General features: G+C 35.5%; 1 protein-coding gene across 13 annotated transcripts in view; it reads right to left on the bottom strand.

Annotated features, from left to right (window-relative positions):
- Window positions 1-22,434, bottom strand: part of LOC135105760 (voltage-dependent T-type calcium channel subunit alpha-1I-like) — a 150,682-nt gene that overhangs the window by 116,839 nt on the left and 11,409 nt on the right. For 11 of the 13 annotated variants that reach the window (XM_064014329.1, XM_064014233.1, XM_064014224.1 and 8 more), the window contains 6 exons: window positions 20,681-20,793; window positions 18,578-18,747; window positions 18,375-18,467; window positions 16,795-18,138; window positions 14,568-14,719; window positions 14,241-14,465 (listed from right to left, as the gene is read on the bottom strand). In XM_064014329.1, the coding sequence (XP_063870399.1) occupies window positions 14,241-14,465; window positions 14,568-14,719; window positions 16,795-18,138; window positions 18,375-18,467; window positions 18,578-18,747; window positions 20,681-20,793 (2,097 nt within the window). Of the gene's footprint in view, window positions 1-3,953; window positions 4,072-14,240; window positions 14,466-14,567; window positions 14,720-16,794; window positions 18,139-18,374; window positions 18,468-18,577; window positions 18,748-20,680; window positions 20,794-22,434 lie in introns of all 13 variants that reach the window. The other 2 variants (XM_064014251.1, XM_064014278.1) reach the window with 1 other exon arrangement.

The following is a 22,434-nucleotide window of genomic DNA, read 5'->3' as shown; positions in this document are numbered from 1 at the left end:
ATAGTTGTTAGCATCCTGTATGTGAAGCCAAATATTGCACTTTTGTGCTTTTCCAGAGACAGGGCATCCTGCATAATCACACTTAATCTTTTTCTTCCTTCCTTTTCTGTATTGTTTCTTCTCCCACTTTATAATTCCATGAGGGTCTCTTTTTGCTTTTTCCTTTCCAATACATGGCGTTTTTAAGCATTAAATTCTAGTTTTTATGTCTGGCACTAAGCATAATCCTTATCTATATCACTTTGTAACTTATTACAATCCTCTTGGCTCTATTATTTGTAATAACTTTGTGTCATTAGCAAAATACATTAATATAACTGCTCATATGATATGACTTCCTGTCTCATCATTCATGTATATTTGAAACATAATAGGCATGTATTGCTTCTTACTTTACCCTAGTTTGCACTAGTGTCTCTGTCTCTGATTATTGTTCTCATTTCTCTATACTGCAGATAGTCATCTCAGTATTGCTCCCTTCAGCCATCCCATATTTCTCAATTTCCACAAAAATCTTTTGTGAAGAACTTTATCGAACGCTTCTTCAGATCCAAATGCACAGTAATGATCCATCATTCATTCTCTTGCACTACATCTAATACTCTCAATTGGTTAGTGATGTAAGACCTTCCTTTTCTGAATCAAATTGTTTGTCCATTATTACCTTACTGTCTTCCAAATATTTCACCCATCTGTCCTTGATTATTACTTTGCAGAGTTTACCTATAACACTAGTTAGTGATACCAGCTTGTAGTTAAATGGTCCCACTTTATTTTTCCCTTTTCCATCTGCCAATCATGTTCCTATTGTTGCTGTTTTTTAAATCTCTCACATATCTGTCTTCTGTGTGTGTGTTTGTGTGTGTGTGTGTGTGTGTGTGTGTGTGTGCGCAAAACTGTCCCTTTGGTTCACTTTGTTCCCATATTCAACAAGCGAGAAAACTGTGGTTCTGTATAAGAGAACCAATGAACTGCATATACCACAGTATATATATATATATATATATATATATATATATATATATATATATATATATATATATATATATATATATATATATATATATATATATATATATATATATATAAATTTTTTTTTCCTAGTAGTACATTGACTTGAAATTGACAATACTCATCATTGAAATGAAGCACTGTACATGTTTTGTATATTCTAAGCCACAATTGATTATAAATAAATGTGTGACATTAACTGTAAATAGCTATACTATCATTCTATCATATTTACAAGGAAACTCACAGAAAAAAATTGCTGTTTTTCAGTGTCAAAGTTCATTGAACTCATCCTATATAAGCAGTTTAAGCATTCCTGAATGCATAAAGTTCATTCCACAGTGTGTCATAATGATAACAAAAGTTCTTTTCACATTCTCACAAAGGCTATGTTCATGCTAGATGAGTAATTAGATCCACTGAGAAGCATATACTTTCCCTTAAAATTATGAAGTAAAATTATTGGATATTCACAAGTACATACTAGTGTGGCATTTGCTCTGTTCTGCTTTGACCTCATTGAATAGATTTCCATCCCATAAAATAATAGAGTAACATGCTCAATTCTTTACCATTATCTGTGGTTTCTGAATAGCTGAGATTATCACATTTTATGAAATTTCAATATATTGTTTACTAAATATGTCAAAAGAAAGATTTTGCCATAGCTCTTTGGTAAGACAGGCATAATTTGATAGAATTTCCAAAGAAAGGCCAGTTCTCCATATATTACCTATTATTCATTAACATCTGCCATCATTATTTAGTTCTCTCTCTCTCTCTCTCTCTCTCTCTCTCTGCTGACCCAAAAGATATTAAGTTTCAGATTTTATTTTCAACTTTGCATCTCTTAGAGAAATAATTTGATTTTTTTTTCATTTGGCTGTACTGGTTTCAAAATGACACATCACTTGCTTCTTTTGAGCATTCCATCACCAAATCCTGAAATCATGGCATTTGAAAAGCAAAGAAAATGTCTGTTTACTTCATACTTTTGAGTATCACTGCCATGACTGAATACTTTTTACATAAAAGATCCCCATCCCCACAGCTGTTTTCTACACTGAGCATGACAAGTCAATGACAGAAAACCTGGCAAAACAAAAGATTGATCATTTAAAAGAAAATCTGGCAGAGAAAGGTAGGCTGATTATAGCTACATCAAAGTTTAATGACAACTGTTATAAAGACATAGCTGATAACAATAGTTTAATGTCTTATCAAGCTGCACTAAAGCAACATCATCCTGTCTTCACATCAATCCAGTAGTTTCCATCCTCACTAAAAAGTGAGTTGAATCAAATGACTTCCTTTTAAGTACATATGTACATAAAGCTATACTATGAAAAAAAAAATAAATAAAAATAAAAAATAAAAATAAATAAACAAAATAAATAAGTAAAGGTTTTGAAAGCTGACCTTGCAATCCATGTAACATATTTTTACATCACTCATAAATGCTGCCTAGTAATCACTGGTAAAGCATGAATCACCCATGGTTGTAAGGAATAACAAACAAATTCTTTGTAATATATAAAGCAAAATGCATACTGTGTGAAAACTATATATATATATATATATATATATATATATATATATATATATATATATATATATATATATATATATATATATATATATATATATATATACCTTGGCTTTCATGACATGGTTAATATTAAATCAATTATAAGGAATCTTGTTGAACTCATCACTGCAATATTTGGCTGTGCTAAGTTCTCTTGTTAAACTCATCACTGCAATATTTGGCTGTGCTAAGTTCTCAGAGTTTAAAGCAAAATTAATTCCTTTTTGATAATTAAATAAAACAAATTTTGAAGCACTAGTAAATGACAACCTGTAACATCCAAGAAATTTATTACTAAAAATTCTTCATGAGACTGCATTTTTATGCTATTTGCTTACATTTTATATTTATCCCTACAGAAAAAAGTGAGTAAATATGAGCAATAGAGGGATGCAACTACTTGCAGCTGTCTGACAGATACTGCACCAACATATGCAAGCCACCAAGACTCTAAAGCAAGGTAATCGTGCGGGCATCCCCAAACAGGTGACCAAGTGCAAAGAGTGATGCTCAAGCGAGGCGTCCAGGTAATTGTGACACAGTACACACCTGAAGTCTGCGGGTTGGTGTTTACACACTCGCAAAATACTTGCTGAGTCCTTCAATCCAAGTTCGGCTTACAAGGAGGTCATCTTTACCTTGGGCTGGAGATTTTCATGGCGACCATCTACAACCTCTCACTCATAGCATCTACCAAGATGTTTTCATGGCGACCCAAAAGCTATGATGCAATGATGTACTGATTGCTGCTGACCACTTAAGTGCTCCTTATGTTTCTGATGCACAGTTGTATAAATAAGGCTTACAGGCTTTTAATTTTCACTGCATACTGTCTAACAATTTAGTAGAAATGTAGAAGGCATAAGGATGTGCATAATTTTTTATAGATTTGATTTCTTTTTACTAATTATAAAAAAAGAAATCTCAATTCAGTGAATAAAAAGATATGCTGTTCTTCTTAAACTTTGCAATTTTTGGTAAATCTGATTTCAGTATCAACTACACAAAATTAAAATGACAGATTATTTAAGAACATTTCATAATGGGACAAATTTCAAGTGCACATCAATGTAATCCTGATAAAAGAAAATGGGATAAATTTTCTTTATATTTAACTCACAGTATACTATTAATAAAAAAAAAAAAAAAAAAAACACACACACACAGAAGCATCACTATTATATGTAGCCAACAACAAGCAGTCATCAACAAAACCTTTTGATAGGTATGACAATTTGGCCAGCTGGCTCTAAAGAGACAGCATGCAGAGACACTGTCCTTCACACACACGAACACAACCTCTCTTTGGGCAGACAGATCACAACCGTACTGCACTCTCACACAAAGGCAATACCTGGAACACTGTTATGCTGGCCCATAACAGACTGTCAAAGTTCTTGCGGTCACAAGAGGTTGAATTGTCCTCATTCTGTTTGCAGAATTTGCAACCGAAAAGATTCATGCCCAGTATACTAGAAAGAGAGGAAAAATGGGTGAACCACAACTCAGCCATACTTAAACAATAAAAAAAAAAAAAAAAAAAAATTAAGTGGCTAGAGAATAGAAAATAAAAAAAAATTATTATTTCCTTTTCCCATAAATCAAAAGCAAATCAGTAAAATAGATAGGTAAGTATGAAAACAGGAAATAAACAGTAAACTCTCCTGATAGCTTTTAATATGAGAATCCAAAGGATTTTCCAGAAAATGGTTGATTTCCTGCAAGAAGCTCCATAGAATGTTATACTATCTTCCCCCCTTGTCATGGGTTTCCTTTCTACATTGTTAATGATGAAATGCATAGTCCAGATAGTTACAAATTAACTATGAATACAGTGAGAGTCACAGAGCAAAGTTTTGTGGAAAATACCACAGAGAATACGTTTAATAAATATTGGCAACATGGCCTTGTTTATGATGCATATGTTTATTTTCTTCTAAGAATCTATATAATGAATAATGTACATAAATCATACAAATACACTTACAGTGTATATATTCAATAATGTACATAAATCATACAAATACACTTACAGTGTATGATACATAAAGGAGCTATTTGGTATGCAGTAAAATTCAGTCTTACTCAAAGATCTTGAATCAGAGAGTTTACTATATCCTGCTTCACAAATCAAATTATGTATAACCTTAAGGATATAACCAGATTCACTACAGATACATACACTAATCATTATCCCAGAACAAAATAAACTCATGGAATTTCCACAACATCTTGGTGAAACTGTGAGCAAGGTTAGGGGAGCCAGGCAAGGGAGAAAAGAACCACTAAGCCTACATGGTATGTGCATCTGCTGTGCTAGTGGCTGAATATACAGATAAAGGTAGGAAAAATTCTATAAATATATTAATGATCCTGAAAAAAAGAAAATACTAATTCATTAATCTTTAAAACTCTTTCTATTTAATCTTTACTCCTATCTTAATCTTTACTCCTTTTAATAATTCAAAGTTTATACTATATAAGGCTCTATTCTTTAAACTCCCTATTGTGTATATAACATTTAATTCATAACTGATAATCTATGTCCAATACACTGATATCTCATCTAACTGTCTCACTAATTCATGTCTTCATCTATTTTTTAAGGGTACAGATAGGTGTTGACTGCTTACTGAAACTCCTCACCCAAGTTTTTTTCCTCTCTGAATATTGTGAGAATTTAGTAATCATAACACAAAAGCTTTTGTCTAGAAACATCAGTCAACTGACCACTGAAAGCTGCTGTAGTCTTATTTTTTTCTCTATCTCTTGATAATAAAAGAGCTCACTGACACTTTTTTTTTTTTTTTTACAGCACACTGCAGCAACAGCTGACAAAGTCCAATTACAAATGGACTCAGGTTTAGTGAGGAAGCTGTGTAAGAAGTATGGTGTTGTCTCAGTAACCATGTATAGGTGAGCTTAAATCTAAGAAATTCTAGGTTGCAGAAATAGCAGACTACTTATGATCGAGCTTAAAAAAAAATATGCAATAAACTTGGAAAGTCCATGCTGTAAGTATTAGGTTTAAGGTTTAGCATATCTCTGACAAAAGAAAGTAATAAATCCATGACCTGGAGCATATCAGACAACTTGAAATTGACAACAGCAATCCTTTTGAGGTTCTTCTTATGGGAAAGAAAAAAAGAAAAAAAAACTATGAATGAAATATTATCCAAATCAGGACATCTATAAAAACAACTGAATTCAGAATGTTAATATATGAGGTATGGAAAACTATAGCCAAAAAAAGCGAAAATGTTGATTTTTCAAGGATTACTTAGAGAATATTTCACGATTTATATGGAGAAGTTAGAAAATTTGTAACTGTAGCCAACAATTGTGGATGGGGTGGAAACACACACACACACACACACACACATACACACACACAAAAAAAAAAAAAAAGTTTAAAATCAAGCCAGCCCACATATTTCAGCCCAAGGTAATGGCAAAAATCTTCCAGGGTGTTTGGAAATTTCATCATTATCCTTTTACTTCAGTCTGTGATAAAAGCACAGATCCATTTCTTTTCTATTACAGAATAAGTATTCACAGTTAGAATCAGTGAAACTAATGAGAATAAGAGAACACAAGGAGTTTGTAGATCAGCTGCCATACACAAAGAAGTTTCTCTACCTCTCCTGCCCTTTGTAGTCCCTGTCTATAAAGAGGGAGAGGGAGAGGGCAGGGATTAAATCCCTCATGGACCACTCAAGGTATGCAACTCATATCACTTGAGGCATAATAATCACAATGCCTCAAGTAGAGTTGGATTGATCTGAAGTATCTCAAGACTACATGGCTTTCCTCCTTTTAAAATCAATTTCTCTTGTTTCCATGTAGTGCACATCTTCATTCTCCCATCCCTGGAACTCCATTTTTCTCAAGGAAGTGTAGGCCACATTGTGATTTCTGGTGATACAGTTTGATGGATCAAAGAGTATTTTCTTCTTTAAACATCACTGTCTTCACAGATCTTCACTGCTAGCAATCAGCTTAATGCTTCCTAATTTGAAGCACAAAAATAAAAAAAAATTATCCAAAAGGTAGCCATGCAAAGAAATGGCTAAGAATTGAGCCACTGACTGGTCAGCTTAGACTGTTCTAACACAACATCTGCACTGAATACAAAAGTGTGAGAAAGTCCATTAATGACAGTCCCAGTCAAAATCCATATTACTCAGGTATTTGATTTCTATATTCTCTATATTCACATCATGTATTATTCTATTATTGATGATTATTCTATTTATTGAGCTTCTATATCAATTAACAATTTTTTTGTGATGTACCCTGTTCAAGGCTATACACTTGAGATTCCTATAATATGTGTTTTTGTTGTGCATTTTATCTATTACACAATTAACAAAAAAATATAATCTAAAATTCCTGATCTTATTATGCACATTGAATCAGTATAGCATGGATTGGGGCAATGTAGGTCTTGACATCTCAGCACTAAGTCACAGTGTAGTCCTTCCCCAATTTACCTCCCACCTTCCTGTCTTCCTGCCACCCTGCCACCCAGCCAGCATACCATCCCGAGGGTTGCTGCAGTCTGCTAAGTTGGCTATCACACTGGGAAGATTTTATGCATATTTCTGGTTATAAAATCATGAACTTTTGCATTTGTGGACCAAGTATCATGTTCTTCCTGTCACACTTGCCTCACAGTCTCTCATCATACCACAGTCTTAACTGATGTATTTCCATAACAAATAGGGCTGATGATGCTTTGGCCCTAATGACACTTAATTTACTGAATAAAAAAAAAAAAAAATGTGGAGACAGAAATGACTTGTAAGAAGAGAGAAGAACAATGAAATGATGTGGCTATTGCAGGAATTGTGTCTTGAGGGCAAAGACAGCAGATGGGAGTCAGCAAGGGCCAGTTTTATGAAATATTGAGTCTTGTGCAACCAACAATAGCCAAGAAAGACACAAAGCTGCTGTGGGTTCTGGTGCAGAATGATTTGTTTATGTTGCTGCTGCTGTTGATAATTATTGTTTTATTTGTCATGAAAAGTGTGGTCCTTTGGTGAAATCTACCATAGCACATATATACCCATAATGTATAGTCTTTAGTAAAGTGAATTTTTGATGGAACTGTGAGAGAAATATTCTCAATTCCTAACTCAGTTTATGTTTGATATGTTACCCATAAAATGTGGTTTTTATTACACATTTTCCTTATAGCACAGGCACATCCTGGGACACCTTGTGTGTGTTATAGCAATCTTGACTGTACTTTGATTATAATATAGTTTTTATCATCAATATTTGCAGATGAATCACATACTTGCATTATGTATTCCTGAGGCAGAATGAAAAAAAATGTCATGTGTATGAAACACACTATAAAATAATCTTATAGCTGGATCTATCAAGAAGAAGAAGAAGAAGAAGAAGAAGAGTATACTACTACTACTATACTATAATATACTATACTATAGTATACTATACTATAGTAGTAGTAGTATAGTGGAACCTCAGTTATCAAATGCTTCCCTTTTTGAACAAATCAGTTTTTGAACAAAATTTTGAAACTCATAATTACTTTGGTTGCCATACCATAATTCGGTTCTTGAACAAAGTTACTTGATTTCAAATCTAAAAGACAAAGGAAAGGCTGCTGTTTATTACTAATTTATTGTTTCCTTAAATATTTCTTTATTTTTATGTATTTAGAGGAGAGACACATTGGTTAAGACAGTAATTCAATCTTTGAAATAAATTAAATGTGATCTCACTGAAGAGCCTCAGTGTAAATAAACAGTTTTTCGGTGCTCAGGAGTAATCCTGAGCCACCTGTGGCTTTCTCTATAATCCACAACCCCATCACAACTGCATTTTCCCATCAGCTTTCCTCAGCAGCAAGATGTCTAAGTGTTATGATCACCTTCATTTTGGCAGTAAGTGAGTTGCTCTTCTCTGTGTCACTCTGTAAGGCTTCCCTCACCAGATTGGTGACAAAGAAAATACCTGCATGGGTTAAACAATATCTTCTAATGAGTTCTGTCACTAAGTTCATTCAATACATCCTTTCTAGATAAATAATTTCTGAGCTGGAAATTTTGTGGAGCGGCCATCAACGCAGTGGGAGCATGTCATAAGCTGCTAAGACAGGACGGACTGGAGTACAGTAATGGATTAATCAATTTTACATTGATTCCTATTGGGAAAATAGTTTTGGTTTCCAAACATTTTGGATTTCTAATAGCATTCAGGAATTAATCAAGTCCAAGAACTGAGGTTCCACTATATTAACATTAATAATCCGCAAGAAATATAAGTCATCCAAGGCTTTGACCCTTGTCACAGAATACATGGATAAGCATTTGAACCACAGGATGACTCTGAAGCCAAATGAAGTTATGTGATAAAAGACAACAAAACTTGTGTGTATGTGTGTATATATATATATATATATATATATATATATATATATATATATATATATATATATATATATATATATATATATATATATATATATATATATATATATGAAGCAACCAAAAAATAGCAAACACTTCAAACAGGGAAAAAAATAGGAACAGCTTGACTAAAGAAGAGCTATAATATACACTGGATGGTGTTTGAAGAATAAGATAAACAAATTCTAACTGAAGTGTTTGCAATGCCATGAAATTTTTCCTCTTCAAATGGATAGATATAGTTGTTGATGGCACGACAGCTGACCCACAGTGAGTTATCTCATCAATGGCACACCTCAAGATGAAGGAGTGGCAGTTTTTATCCTTAATTTCATTTTCAATTTTTGGCTAGGCTACTTTTCATATAAATAAAGTAGAAGAGAAAATTAGGTGAATTCTTGATGAGCATGAAAAAAACAACTTCTTGATAACAGGTAATGGAATAACTAGGGAATAAAAGAACTACTAAATACATGAGTAATGTTGAGAAATTTGACTTCTAAGAAAGAAGCTTGGAATAGATGAAACTGAAATATGACTGGAGAGAGACAGAATGATAAAGAGTATCCATGACTTCAAGAAAGTAGGTTAGGTAACAGTAGATACAAAGACAGAACATGGGCTTATGTTGAATTTTGTAAACTACAACTAGAAAAACACATATGTATAAGTGAATAGCACATCACAAACACATTAATTCCATTAATTTCATTCTCTAGTTTTTCTTTCTTCTCTTCTTACACTCTTCCCTTTTGCCCACTTCTTCTCTTCCTTGCACAAGGAAATGTTCATTATTGTCATATGCAGGGCCACTGATAGCATGAAAAGAATGCACTAAACACCAGAGAAAGTTATTTCACTGATCTGTTCTTCCATAACTGTAAATCTCATAAATGATAAATTCAAAACTGCTTCAAGGTACACTTTGCTGTGTATGTATGGGAATAATAGATTAAAAATAATGTTTAGCAGTATAACATCACTTCTAAGTTAAAAAGCAGGATCCCTAAAAAGGTTTGATATGAAAATAGGGTCTCATAAATATATAAAATAAAACTATCTATCTAAAACACTCAGATCAAAGAGGTCATTGGAACAAAGGGACTAGACATGGTAAAATTTCCTTAAACTTTTCCATCAACTTTGCTATTTTCTATGGCTGAATGTGGGGCATTTTATAGATTCTTATTTTGATAAGCAATTTTATTTTTATCTCAACCCTGGGTATTTCTTCAAAGCCCATAATTTTATCAAAATTCTCCCATGTTTCTTGGGGTTTTGTATTGCATATCATAACATTCTACCAGAGGAAAGCAAAATTTGTGGACATAGTTTGAAGAAAATCATGTACACCAGCCTTAAGCGGTGTGTCAAAAAAATAAGGTGGTCAGCACAGGTCACAGGGAGATGAGAAGGCCACCATGAAGGGTCACCAGACAAGAGGGAATAAGACAATAAGTGCCTCCACAGTTCTAATGAGTCATGTGGTGCAGCAAGCAGCTCACTCCACTACCATGACAAGAGGCTAAGGGGAGTAACTAAGGGACCAGATGATGGCTAATTCAAATTATTGGTTAGTGCTGTAAGATGGTCTACATATAGCAGGTCACAAAAGTTCACTATGATGTTTTTTTATCACTTTCCATTTTCTCTTATGTAGCAATAAAATTCTAAAGAAAATAAAACAAGAAAGAAAGAAAGAAAAAAAAAAAGGAAACCTGAAAATATAAAGTTTGTTAAATTCCACACATCAGTAATTATCCTTAGTTCTACATTATCAAATCCAATACAAAGAATTATATTGATTTTGGTGAATAGGAAAATCTGAAGAACTCATACATACTCTTCTCAAAATTATTACATTTTCCAAGGTCGGAACACTTCTCTCTGGACTCTGAGCAAGAATGGTAGGGGAGAAGCCTTCACAACTTTTACTTCAATGTCACTTATTAAAAAATATAATGAAATTCAAGTAGAAATCTTCTCTGTAAGTGAAATATACACTTAAAATCATGAAACTTACATTAAACATCTGATTATTGTAGTTGAACCTCAAAATCCTGAATGGTTTGTTTTCTTAATAGTTTTGCCTAATAAAAATCAAGTACATACATTTCAAGTTGCAATTACATACAATAATACTGATATGTAAGACAGGCTATTGGAAAAAGCACTCCCGCATGGTAGGCAGTGGAGTACTCAACACAGGCTGGTGAAATCCAGATATTTAACAGAATGAAGAAACTAAATCGTATCTTGATAGACTTTAAATCATATCTTGATAGACTTATCATTTAATGGTAGAAACATGTAACCTGAAAACTCAAGAACCACTATGCAGACAAAATGCTTACAGAACAAGGAGGAAAGCTCAGATCCATGAAACAGGGAGCAGTGAACATTGCAGTATAGACTGCTTGACAAGAAGATTCAGCATCAAGCCACTATGTCAATAGTATTTTTTGAGGGAAACACACAGGGCATTAAGTTGCTGCACCTGCAGGACATCTCAGTAGACTCCATACTCCCTCCTGGAGTTAGCCAGTGTGTTAGTTGCTCACAAGCATCCACCAAGGGTGTCTCTATGTTGTCACTATTGCATGTGTGCCTGCTTCAACTTACAGTTATGACAGGACTTTGTGGTTTTGTTGGTTCAGTATGACTGCTACCACTTGAAATCACACAAACAAGATAGCTGAGATAGCTGCAATGAATGTGCTGGGTCAAGAAACCTTAATTGTAAGCAGAAACTGAACACTAATAAGGAAAAAAAAAAAAAAGCACTTATGAGTTTGGCACTGGTAATATATCAAGGAAGGGAAAGGAAGAAATCTGAGATAGCAATCATAATCATAGCATACCTATTATATTGTATCCAAGATGTGACACTGGAATATGAAAGCCTCTTTAAATTCAAGATCCCAAGTTAAAGGAATAATTTTATGGTATTCATCCAGATGGTGGTATACAGCTACACTGAAGGTTTCTTGAAGATGCATCCAGCATCTTGCAAAAAAAAAAAAAAAAAAAAAAAAAAAAAAAGGATTTGTAGGATAGCTATGCAAATATAGTGAGCGCTGGCATCTGTGGGGCCTGCCATCACAAGCAGTTCCCGCCAAGGCAGGAGTGAGTTGCCCCACACCTCGCTGGCCACGCAGACGTGCGTCCTGTACCAAGCTGAATAAAGGCAGACAACGGCAGCCGGTGTCTTTCTAGCCAAGCCCCCCTACATGGCGCAGTGACCTCGAAGCTACGTGCTGTTCATCATGCCATTGCCATGTCACCTTGGTGCAACTCTGCAAGGCCGCCGGAGCCCTGTGGCAGGCCGGCTGTCCCTGTCGCTTGTCACTCAAGCTCAGTCAACTCTCCTGGCCCCGCAGCAGGCCATCGCATCACCACAGGTGCCAGCACTCACTATATTTGCATAGCTATCCTACAGGATTCCACCTTTAATTTATCTAAGATTGACCCTTTTCAACTTCATACTTAGACCAATGGTCCTTCCACAGCTGGCAACACTGCTGGAAGCCCTGTTTCCTGAATTACTACCAGCTGTGCTATTGTATTTACTGGTTCCCAAATAAGGATCTTTTGAGCAGCATCAAGATTCACAAGAGCCAGGTCTGCTGAGTAGGTAGTCTAATTTCCATGTTGGTCAAGAAATTCTGCGATAGTTATAAAGAATATTTCGCTATGTTGTTGTAGTGCAGCAAATAGTGACTCTCATGAATCCAATCTCTTGCAATGAAATACATCATGCAGATGAACTTGATAATACTGTTGGTCAATAGTCTAACAATCTGATATGTATTTATGATGCAGAAAACAACACTTTGGTTCTCATTTGTCTTGCTTTTTTTTTAGTCAGTTGGAAACTGGAGATTTCCAATGTGAAAAATGAGCTTTAATTGTCAACCAGATTGTACCTTTCTCCCAGAAGATAAAGAGCAATGCTTTTATAATGACATAGATAGTAATATTAATTTGTTTTACACTAGCTGCCCATGCTTAACATTAAGGCCTAATTTGGATTGCATTTGGTGAGTCAAGCTAGAGAATTTATGCAGTTAAATAAAGATGGTTCATTAAAGCAGCTCATGTAAACAAAGGAGCAATCCTGTTACAGCTTGAGGATGATTTCATTATCATGATTTATGTAAACTGTTTTGAATTTGGAAATGAAGCTGCACTCTTAACTATTCAGCACAAGGCTCTCACTACATCTACAAGAGCACACCTCAACTTCCAAGTAGTTATATTGTTGTCAGCACCAATTTAATAAAACAAGACAGGCAAAAAGTATTAACAATTGAGGGTCATGTGTGAGCAACATTATCTTTGTGGAAAATTCTGATATTCATGTGGGAAGTTAAATAATAGAATATCTAGACATTCTATCCAGCTGTGACACCTGTTCCTAAGAATTCCTTCCAGCAGGGTGACTGTGATTGAATTTCACATAACAACAGATGACCAACTCACAAGAAGACAGCTAGGAAAGATACTGGGTTAACTGTGAGCACCAGCAAGCAGATCCAGAGCCTCCATAGTTATAATGCCAAAGATTTTTTCCACTGCCCACAACAGTCCTCAGAGTTTCTTTCACCAAACTAAGGAGCATAGTAGAGACAGACACATCCCCAAGAGCCCGTTGACAAGACTAACCCAACATCCAACAGCTCTAAGTGCTCCCTAAACCTGAGCTTATTCACAATTCAGCTGAGCTCAATGCCAATTGCCATTCATCCAGAAACCTGGCTCTCTCTGAGAAGCAAATTAAGATGGCAGTTGTGAATCCCCATCATCACTCAGAGTACACAAGAACAAATGAACAAGGATGCCTTTGGATAAATAATAAAAGACGGAGGAAGAATGGACAGTATATGGAAGAAACCAGCCATTACCAAGGAGTATTTGGATATAGTCACAAAATACACATTTGTAAATCAAGATGCCATGAAACTTGATGTACCACTGCACTCAATCCTTACATCAAGAAGAAATATGTTAAGTAGCAAGTTAATTTTTGATTCGTGCTTGATAATAACATGGACTGCAGTAATCTCCATCATATCAGAGTCAAAATGATCACAACATCCAAATGCATATCTAGCAATTTCTCAACTCAACAGAATTTTGAGGTTCAAGAGTATTAGTAAGAAATTCATGTTATATGCACACCAAAAGACTGAACAACTCACCTGAATATGAATATAAAAAGAATAAGAAGAGAAAAAAAGATGGCAACATTGTCCATTGTGCGCAGCATAACAAACAGTTGGCGCCGCAGCTGAGGCATGAAGCGCACCAATTTGAGGATACGCAGCAGCCTGAATGTACGGAGAACTGACAAACCAGAGCCCTGTCCTGCCTGCTGGTCCACCATCTGTGTGGAGCTGGAGTAGCTCTGATACATTTCCACCACACTGTAAGAACCAACCATTACAATAGTTAGTGACAAAAACTGACATTCAATGTAGACTCAGAATAAAATGCATTGTATTCTAGACACATATTTCAAGCATTACCTTAATACAACAATGACTCCATCAAACACATTATAACCATTGCTGATATAGCCAAAAGGTCCTTCTGCTACGATTTTTAGGAGCATCTCCACAGCAAATACAGCAGAAAATATGTAGTTGCTTGTCTCAACAATGACCGTCAGTACGTCTGGCTGATAGGGAAAAGAAAGTAAAGGCAAGTCATAAGTTATGAAAATAAACAAAAATCAAATATTCAGAATCAATATATATTCTGTTATGATTTTAGAATAATAATAAAAATATCCCAATTATGTAAATCCTCTATTTCTCAAAAGATGTATATTAAATATTGTCATTATATACAATGACTTTTATTTCTACATTTTTCTTCTCCTAAAGGTGCTATACATATGTTAAAGAAGACTTACATATGAAAAAAACAAACATGACTGATTTCAACTAAAAGAAAAAGTTGCCCCTATAATTTGATTCTTTATACACTTTGTGTCCTAAACCTCAAACCCTAATAAAATGCTTCAGGCATAGAGATATGTCAGGGCACTTTGCCTGGGAAAAGTCATCTTTACAAACAGCCCTTAGAAACTGAAAGGAATTTCTCTGCATAATGTGTGTAAATTATAACAGTGGATGCAAAGGGATAGAAGACAGGTCTAGGAAGCCTTACCCTGGGAATTTGACGTAAGAAAGAAGATGAAATACTGAGTAAATTGTTGGGAGGGCTTTAAGGTAATCTTCACATGTATAAGAAGCAGTTGGCAGTTGTAACAATGCTTACAGGCTTGGAAATATGACAGTAAAGAAAGTTTAAGGGAATCCCAAGAGAATGTGACAGTTGATTCGGGTGCAATACTTAAATAATGGCAAGGGTGTTGATGTGGGAATCTGCTTTTAAGTGTGAGAGAAGCAATAAAAAAAATATGTAGTTAGATTTCTGGATGACCATCAGTATATGTCCATATGTTATATAAATGAGTAATCACATTTATCCTCCTCTATGTGTAATGTCAACAGAAACTCATACCTAAAAGTCTTTACATACTAAACTATTCATCCTATTGGCCTTACATATCTAATATCAAATTAATTCTTCTTCACCAATCATTCCTCTTTCATATTTAAATGCCTAATTCATTACAACACATGCTCTGCTAAATCTGCTATTTCTCTTCTTGCATTAATTTTTCACACTTTCTTACTTCCATAAGTGCTATTCCACACGTTTTTTGGACAAATTATCTTTATTACACTCACTCATCTCTCCACTTGTATTCACATGTTTTGTAGTTCCATCCCATACAATTCTGGCAGTAACACTAAACCCTCAAAAAATGTTTTTTATTCATTCCAAGTAATACAAAACTAAAGACTATTCCTTCAAATCCACACCTTTCTTGCCTCATTCACTTCACACTTCACTTTTACATCCATTACTTCATCTACAGCAACAAGCTACCCTAAATACTCAAAGGCCACTTCCTAAGCAACTTGACATTCAAAACTACAATCTTCTTTCCATCTATCCTCCTCATATACTTCAATACTTTTCTTCTTTGATCCCCATTCTCTAATTAATTATTTTGATTTCCCCACTCACTGCCATAATTTTGCATTTCTTACTATCTTCTACTGTTATTTTCATGTGTTTCTGAAGTTGCATGAAATTGCATGATTTTCCATTCTGCAATTACACTACACAACAGTTTCTATTTACTCTCATCTCTATCCTGTCCACTTTACATGTGCACAAGTTTACCATTATTTTCACTCTTTTATCCTTTTCACTGGCAAACTCTGGAACTCTCTTCCTGCCTTTGTATTTCCCTCTGCCAACAACTTAAGAGGAGTATCAAGACACCTCAGAAAATAAACTGTTCTCTCTCTCTCTCTCTCTCTCTCTCTCTCTCTCTCTCTCTCTCTCTCTCTCTCTCTCTCTCTCTCTCTCTCTCTGTTCTACTCCTATTTCTTCTTGGGAACAGCATCATAAATGTCTTTTTTTTTTTGTCCATTTCGTTGCTCTTGATCAACCTCTCTGACAATAAATCTATCCTTCTTCGTTTCCTCAACTAACACACTTTTCCAAACTCATCCACAAGGTGTCCCATCATCTGCAGTATCATCACTGCAAATTATCAGATTCTACCCTTCCTCATCACCATTCACTAAACTCATATCTCTATCTGGCACTCTCTCATTCATTATAAAAATATTAAGAGATATAGTTTGCAACAGGTAAGTTTCTACTAACCTGGTTGTGGTATTCAATTCCCATGCTAAGTGTGTTAATCAGGATTGCAACCAGAATGCCTCGTTGGAAGTACCGATGTTCCACTAACTTCTTGGTATATGTCTGGATTTTAGAGCAAAATTTACTTAATCCAGAAGGTGGGCGCTGCTCCTGCTCCCTCCACTCGTCATCACTCCAGTCTGATCCTGAGTCACATGAGTCTGAGGCTGAATAGTAACCCAAGAATCCTGCTGGAGCTTGGTCCCCTGAGAAGAAGAGCGTTGGGGCCGAGAAATGCTTCACACCTTTGGCCAAGGAGGAGTAGAGAGTGTGGACGGAGTGGGAGTCTATGCCAAGATGTGTGGGCAGGGCAGCAGAAAGAGCACCGCTTAGAGCCAGCAGCTCACCACAGGTGAGGGAGCCCTTGCCTGTGGAGCCATTATAAGAGGGTGTGCGAGAGACAGAATGCAATGGGGATTTGCTCTTTCTAAAAGGTAAGACAGGAGGAGACAGAAGGGAAGGCATCAAAGCAGGAGGGACTGGGGTGTGAGGTGATGGAGGCAGAGGTTCTCGGAAATATGCAGGATCTATAGGTTCATCATCTGTTTGTGTTGTCTTCTCACTGTGACATACATTCTTGGTGGCTGTTTCTCCTTGGTGGCCGTGCAGTAGCACAACATCACTAAACATGACTGAGCTGCGGCGCCTTTGCCGTGGTGTGCAGATGCCTTGGGTACCTGGAGAAGGGGGCACTAACTCACTTCCATCTCCACTGGAAATTTTGAGGATGACTGGCCTGTGGGGTGAAACTTGCTGATCCCCATCAGAGTGCTCAGTGCCAGAGCAGGGAGCACTAGTGGTTCGCCCATCATCCTGGACTTCACGAACCTCTGGGGGTGACAGTAATTGAGGTGATGCTGGGGCTATGTTGTTCATAATAGTAAGGGCACCACCATGCCCCATAGCCCCAGGACCAGAAGGAGGCAGTGCCACAATAGTGCCAGGAACCCCAGCTGTACATCCACTCTCTCGGCTGATGAGGGCACTCTGGGCTGCCTCATACTGACGGCGGCGGCGCTGCTTTTTGAGACTCAACTGTCTAGGATGATCTGAGCGGTTTCTTCTACGAAACTGACGGTAATGCACATATAACTTGCGTTTCCCCCGTCGCCAAAGGTGAGCAATGTACTTAATGATCTCAGCATAGCAGGAATTAGGTTCTGCAGTGGAGCCCGACGCCAGGGTGCTTGTGGACTGAAATCGGGCACGCTCCATCTTCATGCGCTCCATCTCTCGTTTCTTTGTCTCAGAGAACTGAGTAGCGATGACGACCAGGCACAAGTTGATCATGAAGAACGAACCAATCTTAGGGGAGCAAGAATTTTATTAGTGTTCACATAGTGTGACATTTTTACAAGCTGAATTAATGACATCATCAGCAAATTGGCTTACAGCAATCATATACAGCATCCATTACTTATCTTTCCATATTCATTATAATATATATATATATATATATATATATATATATATATATATATATATATATATATATATATATATATATATATATATATATATATATATATGTAATTACTTACCACAATGAGAAGAACAAAGTATATCCAATCCCAAAAGGAATGAGCATCTTGAACATAATACATGATATCTGTCCAACCCTCCAAACTTATCACCTGCAGAGCAAGAGATTTTCAATGATAAAAACAAGTTAGTGTGCCTTTACTATTGGGAAAACAGGATATATGCAATAACACACAAGGCTATATCATCATTTCTCACTTACCAGGAATATGGCAACCCATGCTAAACCAATATTATCGAAGGATATTGCTCCCTGAAATGGATTCTTGTCTCCTGGTCTGCAGTCAGTGTAGTACTGATTCCAGTTGACACAGGAATCATTTGACATATCATTTGGGATATACATCTGTGCAGAATCATTACACACCTTGCCTGTGTGAAAAGCAGGAACAAAAGGGAAAATTTTAAAATATATAGAAAATGAAAGTTTCCTTCATCCATCTGCCATGAAAGATGTGATATTTTTTCTAATACTGAGGTAACAAGCTGACAAGAATCAAGTTATTTCACAGGTCTAATCATCAAAATCACATTATTATTCAATTCACATGTTAGTATGAGCAGAGTTAAACTTTGGACAAACAAATGCTAAGCAATTCTTTGATTATGAAATTACAGTAAACTCTCAGTATTTTGAACCCCATTAAAGCAAATTTCACATTTATTGAATATAATATGGTCTACTGACCATCTATCTGATTTATCAAACAAAAATCGGTAAATGAGGTGGAATGTTTGGTCAGCAGCAGCAGCAGCACTGGTAGGAAAGTGAGTGAGTGAGGGTGAGAGGGAGGAAGTGAGTGGGTAATGGTGGTGGTGGTGATGAGTGCACATTGCACCCGCACATTATTGCCTCTGCCTCAGTCTCGCAATGGTAGTTAAAGTGGAAGGTTGTGCTTGTATGTATGTATGTATGTATGTATGTAAGTATGTATGTAGCTATGTATAGTATGTATTTTTGTTTACTTCATATTTAATATGAAGATAGTTTGGTTGGGCAGGCACGAAGATTCCCTACCTGGCAGTGCTGCCACTTTAGTGCTAATCAGATCTACAGTATCTCATATGTCAGTTATTTAGTATCTAAGAACAATGCTTCAAATATTTGCATATGATAAAACAAGTCTATATAACGTTGTGAATGTATTAAATTTTAAGACAGTAACGATGATTTATGAACGAATGACATGAATCCACAACACGTGTGGTGCTCAGCAATGTTGTCGCCAGGTGACCCCTCCTGGGCCTCAGGTCACTATGCCTCAGGCAGCATCACCATGGGGCTGGCATGTAGCACCACTAAAACTAGGATTGATTTCAGTGTTACCCCTGCCACTCTGCTATGTTACTATATCATTACATTTACACTACACTGATAAAATACTCATGTCTAATCTCAACTGAAGTTCAGTCATTATAATAATAGTAATTATAACAGATGATGATTTACATACTCTTCATTAAAGTTTTTTATACCTTGAAATATTTTAATATATATATATATATATATATATATATATATATATATATATATATATATATATATATATATATATATATATATATATATATATATATATATTTTGTTTTAATGAGTCAGTATTTCAGTAATATATATATATATATATATATATATATATATATATATATATATATATATATATATATATATATATATATATTACTGAAATACTGACTCATTAAAACAAAATAATAAATTTTGTTTTTAATGTGTGGCAAGCTGACACGCTGGCAACATCAGTCTTGGCTGGCACCATGGGAGCTGGATTGCCAGGTCTGTCCTTTTAAGGAAAAACTGTCATTTTTTTTTAGTTTTGTTTGTTCTATATATTTTCTAAACAAAAAATGGGCAATCTGAATTTGTCTGTTATCTCCTCTTTTTATTAGGTTATCTACTTTTCTGTATAGTAAATTATTGGTGTAAATTTGATTTTCTTAATTCATAATTACATATATATGGTGACTTTTATAGGAAGGCAGTGTCAGAGGGGCACAAAACTTGAAGCTTGCCCATGGCACCACACTAGCCAGCTTCACAACAGATTACCTGGTTGGGGTAGAAGTGACAATACTGCTGGGCAGGGAATTCCTCCACCTGCCCCACCTAGCATATCTTCATATTTGCATCCCACTATAGGAATGTAGAAATGTGGTATCACAAAAGTCACAATTTGTTCCTTGAAAAAAATAGCCAATTACATTAAAATCCAAACAGAATTCTCTTCAGTATCATTGAAGTCTTAGTGACAGAAAGGTCATCTCACTGTGTTGATGGGACACTCACCATTATAACGAGAATGTGGAAGATTGTCACACTGATGCATGCCATTGTCCTTGGGCAGGGCACAGATGTAGTCTCTCTCTTGCTCAGCCACTTGATAATATGAAGTGATAGGTCTGAAAAGGGCAAGTAAATATAAACAAAACAAAAACTAAGGAGTCAAGTCAATGCTCTATGCTGTCACTACCAGACCTTGAAAGTGTAAACATTTCATCCCTAATTTATTTTATCTCACAAGTTGTAAGTAATTATTACTAGTCATTTACAAAAATATAAATGAAATAATGCTTCTTTCTATTACATAGAAGTATACAGGCAGTATAATAAACTTGTTACTTTCTATTGCTATAATAATATATATATATATATATATATATATATATATATATATATATATATATATATATATATATATATATATATATATATATATATATATATATATATGGTGTAATGCGAGTTTCTGCAAATACTGAAAGGGGTGAAAGAATGTGTAATTCTAAGTAGAAAATTTTTATACACATATGTATTTTAAGGCTTTGTCTACCCGTCAGATGAGTTGAAAATATATGGGACTTGTGGGTGTGCTCTGCGTGTAGCTATAAGGTGACGGACAGACAGTTGCACTGTCACAGCCTCAGAGGTGCCACTTGGTCAAATTACGAATGATTTAATCTTTTTGCAAGCAGTGGAATATTACAGTATCTTATAATAAGACAAATGGTATTAAAATGCATGTAATTTACTGATAAGCATTACACGACAACATTATTGCGGTCATTAAAAGTACTCCTGTAAAATACTATGTGCCATTATCACTCAGCTATTTTCAAGGTTGCTCGGATTCGCTACCCCCCTCCTCCCTCGCTTTGATGATGACATGTAGCATTTTTACAGGAGTACTTTTAATCACCACAATAATGTTGTTGTGTAATGTTTATCAATAAATTACATGCTTTTTAATATTATATGTCTTGTTATAAGATACTGTAATACTCCACAGCTTGCAAAAAATAAGATTAAACCATTTGTAATTTGACCAAGTGGCACTCCCCGAGGCTGTGACAGTGCAACTGTCTGTCCATCACCTCACAGCTACACACAGAGCACAAGCCATGAGTCCCATACATTTTCAACTCCTCTGACAGATAAACAAAGCCTTAAAATGCATATGTGTATAGAACACTTTCTACTTAGAATTACACGCACTTTCAAGTCTTTCATTATTTGCAGAAACTTGCGTAAGCACACACACACACACACACACACACACACACACACACACACACACACACACACACACACACACACACACACACACACAAACATACATATGTAATCTACCATTGCAGCTGTCAACATCCTGCCTGGACTTGTCTTGCTACAGCCTCAATATTACTACACCTACCTACTGATACTAAAGGAAAAAGCCTTTGAGTTGCTACACCTAAATCATAAAAATGTAAATACAGTGTTCACTGCAGCAAAGCCAATGAACTTCTGGGCGGGTTGTCATCTGCCCAAGTATCTTCTCATCATGTGCAGGTCTCAGAATGGTGAAGAAGAAAGAAGAGTTTCAGATTTGTTTCTTGTTTGAACTGAAAGGACATCTTGCTTATGATAAAAAAAAAACACTTGAAAAATGAACCATTTGTCATTCAGTTGCTATTAAATGAATATGACTATGAATCATGTAATATTTTTAGTTTAAGTTTCATAGGCAGTCTTTTACAAACTCTGAAGGATGCATGTTCTGA

The sequence above is a fragment of the Scylla paramamosain genome, chromosome 1, assembly GCF_035594125.1.
Source record: "Scylla paramamosain isolate STU-SP2022 chromosome 1, ASM3559412v1, whole genome shotgun sequence".
Taxonomy (NCBI): Eukaryota; Metazoa; Arthropoda; class Malacostraca; order Decapoda; family Portunidae; genus Scylla; species Scylla paramamosain.
Note: the sequence above shows the minus strand (reverse complement) of the source record. Positions and strands in the feature narration are given on the sequence as shown.